The sequence below is a fragment of the Quercus suber genome, unplaced genomic scaffold, assembly GCF_002906115.3.
Source record: "Quercus suber isolate HL8 unplaced genomic scaffold, Cork oak 2.0 scaffold_62, whole genome shotgun sequence".
Lineage (NCBI taxonomy): Eukaryota > Viridiplantae > Streptophyta > Magnoliopsida > Fagales > Fagaceae > Quercus > Quercus suber.
The window spans coordinates 1,090,909-1,101,658 of NW_027069527.1; the positions used below are offsets into that span (position 1 = coordinate 1,090,909).

General features: G+C 30.8%; 1 protein-coding gene across 1 annotated transcript; it reads left to right on the top strand.

The window, feature by feature from the left end:
* The first annotated feature begins 6,590 nt into the window (after nucleotides 1-6,590).
* LOC112035993 (transcription factor MYB108) lies at nucleotides 6,591-8,941 on the top strand. Its single transcript, XM_024068808.2, has 3 exons — nucleotides 6,591-6,958; nucleotides 7,530-7,659; nucleotides 7,879-8,941. The coding sequence occupies exons 1-3, from the start codon at nucleotides 6,796-6,798 to the stop codon at nucleotides 8,636-8,638; spliced, it is 1,053 nt and encodes a 350-aa protein (XP_023924576.1). The 5' UTR covers nucleotides 6,591-6,795; the 3' UTR covers nucleotides 8,639-8,941.
* Nucleotides 8,942-10,750: the final 1,809 nt, after the last annotated feature.

Consider the following 10,750-nt stretch of genomic DNA (forward strand, 5'->3'; position numbering starts at 1 on the left):
TGATTGAAAATTTTATTTGATAATAAGACAAATTAACATAAAGATAAGTTGAAAATTTTAAATTATTCATCAAATTTTACTCCAATAAATAAACTCATACACACTCACATAAGAAAGTCATGTTGTTACTTAGAATAAATAATTGAATAAAAAGGTTGAAAAACTAAAATTAAAAAAAAGGTTAAATTCCATAAAAATTAAAACACATGTTTTATATCTAAATTATAACCAATTGTAGTTACAATTTTAAATCTCTAAGGCATCTGAAGAGATTAGTGTAGAAAGAGAAGGCAAGTGCAGTGTGAAAAGATCTTACTTAAAAAAAAGGGAAGGTGTATAGAATATAGATAGATTCTGAAAGTAAGCTTTTTATACCCCCCAAAAGGAGACTTGAGGGAGAAAAGCAAACAAAAAAAAAGATAATTGTCCAAAGCAAGAAAAACCTTTATCATTGTGGAACATACCCCACAACACAAAATTCTATCTTCTGGGACTTGAACTCTTACACACAACCCACTGTCACAGCCTCATCATCATAAACCACCATCGAAAACAGTAGGTTTATTTCAAAACTGTGGCACCAACTTCATGCTTCTCTTGTATTTCAGAATTCATGAACAGCCATAATATGAGTATTTATCTAAGAAAAGGATATACAGAGAAGCCTATCTTCAATATTGGCATAAAAAATAATTGATACCCTTTATTTTTGTGATACAAAATTTCCCTTACTTAACGGGAATACAATACTTTGCGCTTACTTTTGATTTGATTATCAAATTTGTGAAATGCTATTATTGGAAGGTTCGTGATATGTTCTTAATTAGATTTCTCATGTTCATCAAAAAAAAAAAAAAAGATTTCTCATTTTTAATTGATCTATTGTGGGTTACAGATAGGACTGTAATTCTCTCTCATCTCTAAATCCACTCCCTGACAAATTGACATATGATACTACTTTCACTTTCAACTTTCAAGTGCTAGAAGACACACTCTAAGCTCCTAAAAAAGTATCTCTCTTTAGTTTACCATTACAATTATAAAATATGACAACTTCCTCTATAACCTTCCTTTTAGCCATAGTAACTTCAATGATTTAGGTAAAAAAGCAACATATATAAGCTTTTAGTAATGAATTGAAAAAAAAAAAAAATATATATATATATATATAGACACATGAGGAAGACATTTGGGAATTCTTGTTGTGAGCTTTCAAAATGCATGGTAGAGTACATGTCTTGCAAAAGCAGCAAAACTAAATTCTATTTCTAGCAATTTCACTTGACAATGTTGGTTTCATTAAGTATGAGCTTCTACACTCTTATTTTACATTGTCATTTTTCTATGGTGAGGCCAAACATAAAAATATCCAATGATCATTTTTTGACCATTTCTTAGAAAGTAACTTGGGCATTAGCGTGTTAGAACAAATTAATGAACTTGTTTAAGGGGATGCATGAATCTTGCTTTATGGTACTCTAGTATATCTTTTCACTAATCTTGATTATAAAGTAGCTAAAGTAGGCACTTTCACCTGAGAGAAATTCACAATTAGAGATATGTTTAGTAGGCCTTCATAATTTTTATTTTAATTATCACATCATAATATTCTAGCATACACTTCATAAGTAGTGGTTGTAGTTCACACTAATTGGCTTCTTGAATTTTAATAAGGGATTAGTCCCACTAATTAAAGTTTGTGGATTAATTGATTGAAACATGTGATTATTGAGTAGGTCCCTTTGCTTATCCTTTTGGGTGGTACCAGTACTTTTGCTTTACAAGAAGCAAGCAATATATATATATATATATATAGCTTGCAGCATCTTGATCATAGACATATATATTGGAGAATAAACATGATCATCAAACACCTTGCTAAAACAAAAACACAATTGTTCCGACCAAAACAACAATAAAGATTTGAAAAGCAGAAAGATGTCTCCTACAATAAGAGACAAACAATGTATTGGATACTGAGCAAATGAAATTAATTAGGGAAGTGCATGCATATGAAAATATGCAATAACAAGTAGTCTTTTCCCACTGTACACGTGATCATCATGCTATGAAAATGTTTCCTCCCCTTTCAATGTCTATCTAAATATTTTTTTTTTAAATGAATGCTTATCTCTCCTAATCAATCAAGAAAAACAGTACGCCACTTGTTGTTCTTAATGAAACTCATTATATATAATATTTTGATCATGTTTAGTATTCATTCTCTCCGTCCAAATTAAGATAATTTTCTATATTTTATTTTATTTACTTTGTAGATCCTAGCCTCGATCGACAACGCCAAGTTGAATCAGAGGGTAGATACTACATAGTGCCAAGAACATACATCAAAATATTTTGTTTATTTCTATGTTAAACAAATGTCACCTTTAGATTTTGGCATGTGAGTGTTAATTTAGTTTTTAGACTTTCAATTTAAACAATTAAGATTCTGATAATATTTTTTGTCAAAATCTAATACTTAATAGATAATACTAACAGAAGGTTTGATTTGTCACAAACCTGAAGTTCAAGGAGTTAATCGCTCAAATTGAAAGTGTATGAACTAAAATGAAATTCATGTATATTATAAGATATTTTATCTTAGCAAAATCACTCAAAATATGGAGAGAGAGAGAGAGAGAGAGAGAGAGAATTGATACAAAGATTTATGTGATTTAGCAATATACCTACATTCAAGAGAGCGAAAGCAACGAGAAATTCATAAAAGAGTTTATACTTCATAATGACTATATTCCTCCAAAAACACCCTAATCTAGTTCATTGAAATTTTGCAACATACCCTTATCATACCTCAAGAGCTTCGCCCCCACACCCCCCAACCAATAATTCAGCCCATGAGACTCCTAAACTAGAGACCAATGTTATTTCTCATGAAAAATATGAGCCAATATATTTTTTTTTTTTTCATTTTTGATAAGTATGAGCCACTATTTATAAGTTATAACTATGTCATATTTATGATGTACAATCATTAGAAACAAATGCTATAGATTTAAACTCTATAATAAATAAATAAATAAAAAATGAAAAGAAACTTAAGTCAAAATATCCAAAAATGATATTTGTAAAATAATCTTTAATTGGTTTATAATAAGAAGAGGAGATGGGATTTGAATCCTAGAATTTTCCAAAGAAAGAATCATGCAACACGGCTTAACTTTAAGGCCCCAATAATAACATAAAGCTTGATACTTATTTGGAATTTTTGAAGTTTTAAAACATAAAACTTTTAAAACCCATGAATGGTACATGCTCTACGTTAATACCTATTGTTTGCCACTAATACATTTGCAGATTAGGAGGAAAAAAGATTCGAAATTAGATATATTAAACAAAAATAAGAATACAAATTAAGATATGAGAGAAAGAGAAACACTCCTGCCAACAGAATGCTTACACCAATCCACCAAACCCTTTCATCAGCAAAAAAGTAATAGTAAGTTTCAAGAGGTGAGAAAAAACTCAGCTGCTTTGAAAGTGAAAGAGAGGATTACGTAATCTCAATAATAATAATGGCCACAAATCCGCAATAACATTCGGCAATTAAATTCCTTGCGTGCGTACATAACAATCAGTCTTCGTCAAATGTGGCTCGTACTATTCACAAGGGCAGATTGGCTCAATCTCGTTTCACCAATCACTAATTTCTCAGCCACTGTCAACTTGTGCATTTCCAATGCTATTTTGGATTTACTTTAATGCCCGTGCTATTAATATATATATATATATATATATATATACAAACTACTTGCAAATCGCTAAAAAAACAAAAAAGTCATGCAGGATTGTCACTTTAAAGCTGGGCTTTAAGAAGTTTTAGGGTTAAAACAATCTTTGATCAACCTGAAACTGGTTATTGTATTATTGAAGGAAACTATTAAAATTAATTAGCACCACTTTTATCATGAGGTTTACAAACTGAATGTAATTGGTGTTGTCTCTCAACAACATATTAAATAAATTTCTCAATTTACTATATTAATTTGTAGGACTTATAACACGAGTCTTGTGATTCAATAGTATTGTTAATTTTCATTAAAAAAAAAATCTAATTTTGTTCAAATATTCTTCTCGCCCTACTCTTTGTAAGAAAAGAAATAGATTAATATGGTAAACTTTATAATATCCGGAACATCCCTCTTTATTAAACACTTACAGCACCATTAATACTAAATTTGATTTTTTTTTCCTAATTAATAAAGAGTAATACCTTTATTATTTACCTATTTTTTGGGGCATGCATGCAAGGACTGGTTCTTCTTTATAATTTAGAGGATAAACATCAAAAGCAAATAATTAATTAAAGTCATTATCCTTTCTGTAATGCCACCAAAGTATTTAATCTATCCAGTTGTAATTGATCATCAACAACATGGACTGCATATTTGCCAAAACCAGTAATTAAGTGGTGTTTAGGTGATACAAGAAATGGACAAAAATAGAAATGCCCCTCAACAAGGGGCTTCATACACCTATCAAATACTAACCAAAAGTACAATTTGCAATAAAGCAAAGGTATTATTTAAGTACCAAGTTCCTTTATTTTTGGGGTACGCAATGACTGGCCCTTCGAGGGGTTGTGGTGGTCATAAGAAATTGGTCCCTCTCCTCAAATCCTTTTTAGTAAATCAATTAAGAAGTTACAAAAGCCGTCCTAATATCTAGAGAAAAGGATTTGAAGAGGTGGGTTTTATAGATCTCAATTTAGATTTTAACATTGACATAAGAAAATAGTATTAATTGATACTGAGATGAAAGTACTGGTAACATAGATAATATCTTGGCATTTTGTTTGAGTTTGACGAGCTTGTTTTAGGAGATGTTACGTTTAGAATTAAAGAGACTAGCTAGCCGTCAAATGCTGTACAATGCATCGGGATAGGAATAGGATAGAGTGTGGGGTTCATGAGGTGAGAATGAGAGTCTATGATGAGCTGCTACTCATGATTTTTTTTAAGAAACAAAGATATATATATATACATCCAACCTGCTACTTTAGATGATCATGGTACCAAGTGTACATATCCATTATCCACCACTGAGTCTCTTAACTTGAGTGGTCTATTTTCGTTGGAAAAAAAAATGGTCTTTTGATCCTTCACTTCAAAGGGTTCAGATTCAAATCCTATGAAATGAATGCTCCTCAACTTACTGCAACATAATAATAATAAGAAAAAAAAAGTTAACATATAACTTAAAGATATTAATTTGTATTAAGAAGTTTTAGAAAGTTTTAATTAAAAAATTGATCTAAGGACACCTGTTAACCGAAACCAATAATTTGTTATAAGTTCTAAAAACGTGCATTATGAGTTCTTAACAAATGTATCACATCCATCAGCAAAAACCTCTATGAAATGAAATTGAAATCTATTTCTCTAAAATATTATTGATGAAAAAGGCAGACTTTGTATCAATTAAATTAGACTTTTTGAATAAGTGTTAAGCTATAGATGTGTGTAGGGGTATAAATAAACCAATCCATTTACAAATAGTTTGAACTCGACTCATGAAAAAGTTTGATCATATTCATTTATTTAACAAATGAGACAAAATCGAGTTCAAGTTTAAGCTCAACTATTAAACAAATTAAGTTTAAACATAAGTACATGTGCATAAACAAGCTCATGAATATGTGACTCTATTTAAATATATAATATTATTTTTATGAATAAATGTATAAAAATATTATTTATAAAGACTTGAGACCGAATTTTGTAAGTTTTTAAATAATCTTATATATAATTTATTAATAATATGAATAGTATAAATTATAGTAAAAATTATAAATATATATATATATATATTAATAATAAAGGCTTGCTAATCTAATTTTTATAAATTTATAAACGAAAGTCATTTCATCTATTAACTCAAATAATTAATTCCAACTACAACTTAATTTCTAATTATAGCATCAATTTGTGAAGAAGTAGAAAAGAATGTTGTTGCGGTACTTAACATAGGAAAAGAATAAGTTAGTTAAATATTTTGCAAACAAACTTAAACTTATTATTTATATAATAAATATAAACAAAAACAATAAAGCAGATTACAAGTTCAGTAATTTTTTTTTTTGGGAGAATTGTTAAGAGTAAATATTTAGGAGGTGATTGGTTTGTGTTTTCAAACAACCATTTTTAATTTTTAAACAATATTACATATATTTTCACATACTTTTTCATCTACACGTATTTTCACAAATATTTTTAAATAACAATTTTCAGTTTTTAAATACATATACTAAACAGACTCTTAATATTGCGAGAAACATTATTTTACTTTCATAACGGCAGAAATGCATTTTTTAGAAACGATTTCAAGTACAACTTTGTTTTCCCAATTGTAAATAAATAGTTGTAGACAAGTTTCGAGAAGGAGGAAACAAAACCTTTTTCACAAACCAATAAAACTGGCTCCGACTTCCACTAACATACACGCACACACACAGAGAAAAAAAAAAAAGATGGAAAGTCAAAGTGTCAAACTTCGAAGCTCTCTTGCTAACTATAATTACTCTCAAACTTATGTGTTTGTTTAAAACATTAATTTAATGAAAGTCCCTATTGCGGCTCTCTCTCTCTCTCTTTTCAAACCAATCTCTTCCTCTATAAAAGCCTACTCTTCTTTCCTTATTGTATTAATCTAACTCTTTCTCTCTCTTTCTTTCATCTCTATCTCTCTATTTTTCTCTCTCTCAAGAAAACAAAACTCTTTAAATCCAAAACTGAAACACCCTTTTGTTTCAATCAATAAGTTCCTCCATTTAAGGTAATGGATATTAAAGGAAGAGGCCGAAGCATGAGTTCCACCAGTCAAATCGATGAAGATATGGACCTTAGGAGAGGTCCATGGACTGTTGATGAAGACTTCACTCTCATCAATTACATTGCTAATCATGGTGAAGGTCGCTGGAACTCTCTTGCTCGCTGTGCAGGTAAATATAAATATAACCATATATATTTACTTTTTATATTCACATGCTATTCCAATACCATAACAAAAAAAGAGCCCAAGAAGTAGTACATGTTTTCCTTTTCTTTTTCATGAATAAGCCAAACAACATGTTGTCAATATGTGATTCGCTTGTTTAGTTCATGCTTCTAGCTTTACAGAAATTTTTATTCTCTACGTCTCTGATTTGAAACCTTTGGTAAATTGGATCCACTTTCTCTCCTTTTTTTCTCAAATTTAATCAATTATGGACAAGGACCCATTATAGAATATGAATATGTAAATCACAAGCTGTGCACCTTTTTCTGGAAAACAACATCCACGATAATAGATTTGTAAGGTCCTCTATGTGTGAATGAATAAGTGATATGATAGATTATTGTTCTTTTAACCGTACACTCAGATATTTATAAAGCATATATAATTGTTACAGCACTCGCCCACATAAAGTCACATACAGGCTAAAAAAGTAGAGTACATCAAAGAAAAATGCTCTAGCTAAGAACTTTACCAAAAATATTGTTAAATCTAATCAAATTTTTTTTCTCAAACAGGTTTGAAACGAACTGGAAAGAGCTGCAGATTAAGGTGGCTTAATTATCTACGCCCTGATGTTCGACGTGGAAACATAACCCTACAAGAGCAGCTTTTGATTCTTGAGCTTCATTCTCGTTGGGGTAACCGGTAAGTACTATATATATATATCTGTAAAACGAGAACTGAAGAATATATATATATATATATATATCGTATCTTATATGGATAATCCCACACCATTTTTTATTCACTACTAGTATATTACTCCTTAATTTGATTTTATATACTTATTAATTTCAAACCAATTGTTTCTTTGATTTTTTAACCCTAATTCTTATTAAAAGAGATTGTTTTGTGAACTGACAGATGGTCCAAAATTGCACAACACTTGCCAGGGAGAACAGACAATGAGATCAAAAACTATTGGAGAACCCGTGTCCAAAAACATGCCAAACAGCTCAAATGTGACGTGAATAGCAAGCAATTCAAGGATACCATGAGGTACTTGTGGATGCCAAGGCTGGTTGAGCGTATTCAGGCCGCGACTGTTGCCCCGGCCAACACTTCCATCGCCGCCACCGCCGCCACTGCCACCGCTACCACTGGAGCATGTTCAATAGGTTCATCCACCTCCACCAAAACCACAACCACAACCACCACCAACAACAACAGCAATAATTACCACATAAACAATAATAACCTAGATGTCCAAACTGGACAAGCGGTTTTACCACATGGGGTTGCTATTGGCCATGACTTTAGGGGTGCACAAGTTACACCAAGTTACAACACCCCAGAAAATTCTAGTAATACTGGCTCATCAGACTCGTTTGGGGCTCAGGTTTCACCTGTCTCGGACTTGACTGATTATTACAATATCCCGGTTAATAACAACCTTAGTCTTGAATGTTTCCAAGCTAGCCAGGTTGGGTACCAAGACAGCCTTACTAGCCCATCTGGGTACTTCAATAATGGATTGGATTTCCAAGCTATGGAGCAGAGCAATCAGTGGCTAGATGGTGGGGACACATCAGACAATTTGTGGAATGTTGATGACTTGTGGTTTTTACAGCAGCAACTCAACAACAACAACAACAACAACAACAACAACCACAACAACATTTGAAATGTGAAAAATAAGAAAAGAGAAGGTGGAAAGTGAAATTTATGTGTAGAGTACAAGAAGAGAAGGAAAAAAAAAACATGGGGAAAACGAAAAAAGTGAGAATTATGAAGCTAGAATAATTAATTTAGGATACTTAATTATAGATTTGTGAAAGACATAACCGAGGTCTAATTGTGGATTATTCAGTTTGTACCTTGTTTTTCATTTTTCATTTTTTCTTTCTTTCTATTTGTGGGTGGGGAAATTTGTAATTTGAGGTTTTTTACAATCTCATTCTTTGAAATTGACCGTTTAGTTTTTTTATTTTTTGTTTTCTTATGCTTTTTTCTTTCTGATTGCATTAACGAAGCATGGTTTTGGATAATTTTATAAAATTAAAGATGTGCATAATTGGTTCCACCACTAAGCTTACAAGTCTTTATTAAAGTATTATTATATTGGTTTTTAAGTCGTGTAACATTTGAAACCTTGTCCATGGGGCCTGAATGGGAATTAAAGTCCCATGTTCTAGATTGCAAAAAGGTAATTCGCAATGATTTTTGAGTTGTGTCTCTATGTGATTGGCCGACGTATAACTTAAGTTAGCCCATTAAGGATAAAGTATCAAAGTTAAATTTAAAATGATCTTCTTCTCAAAAAAAAAAAAAAAATTTTAAAATGATCTTATCGTGTTACATGATCAAGGCCATAAGTACAATTCCAAGGAATTCTTGCTTTGTTTGCCATCGTACGAACAAAGTGCATAGAACCCATTTTGCAAGACAAACTTTATTGTAAAGTCCATCTAATATGAATCCTTCTTTGATATGGGCCATTATGTAAACCCAAGTTTTTAATTTTTTTTTTTTTTTTTCATTCTCTTCTTGTCCTAATAATTAATTTTAACAAGAGAAACAAAGAGAAGGCTTGAGGCCTCAGTCTCTACCATCTATGTCCTCATAATTGAGGGGATTTTGATTATAAAAAGAAGCCTAAGCAAAAAGAAAGTGTTTTTTTTTTGGTACCAATTTGTTAGATTTTTTTTGGCCAAAATCATAATGGTAGTTTCAATCTTCAAATTGCCACTTTTAATTTGGCCATTAGGTAAAATTTAGAAATCGTTTTTTTCATTTTTGTAATTGTGATTTAACTACATTTTTACGTTGTATCATTTGGACAACAATTGCAAATCACCAGTTTTTTACAAAAGTCTAAAACCAAAGAGAAATACTATGTCTACAAGATTTTTACAATAAATCTTAAGTAATAGGTTATTATTGGTTGTCATGGGTAGACAAAAAAATAATTTAAGTTGTAAATTCAAATTAAAGCCAATAACAATTTACCTTTTATGATTTATTGTAAAAATGTTATGGATATAACACTTCTCAAATTCAAAAAAAATTGAAACAAACTCACCCATAAGAAGTGCCTATTTAGATTAAATTTTAATTTTATGCTCTCACCAGTTATGATCTCTCAAAAATAAAGGGATTTTGATTAAAAATGAATTTTAGAAAACAGGATAGGAAGTTGATAAAAGTAAGATTATAAAAAATTTAAATAAATAAAGAAGTTAATAAGCTAAAAGAAAAATGTCAACCCAATTACAAAGAGAAGGGTATTAGAGGAAAATTAATATGTAAGTTGGAAAAAAGTGTGTGAATTAGTAAAAGTTTGTTTGGTTGTGTTGTTTAAACAATAACTTTCGCTGTTTAAACAATATAATACATATTTTCATAAAAAAAATTTATCCACACATTTTTATAACATTTAAACATCACTACTAGAATAACATTACTAAACCTGTCTTAAGAGCATTAGAGAAAAAAAGTTATAAAAAAAAAAATCAAGTTTCAAGGAATAGTGAAAACGTGATGGAATAGTAAGATGGAGAGGAATGGGTATGGCGGCGGGGAATCTTTGTGGGCCGCGTGCCAATAAGAGAAGCCACCTCTAGAGTCCAGACCTGGTCCCCATAAAGAGTTAAGTGTTGAAAATGAGACGCGTGTTCATTCTAAAAGTTAGTCTGATTAACTCCCAAACTCTAAAAACTTGAAAAAGTCTATGGCTATGGCTTTTTAGGCTTCCTGGACTGAAGCACTGACAGCCGCAACCCTTGAAACAGCCCCG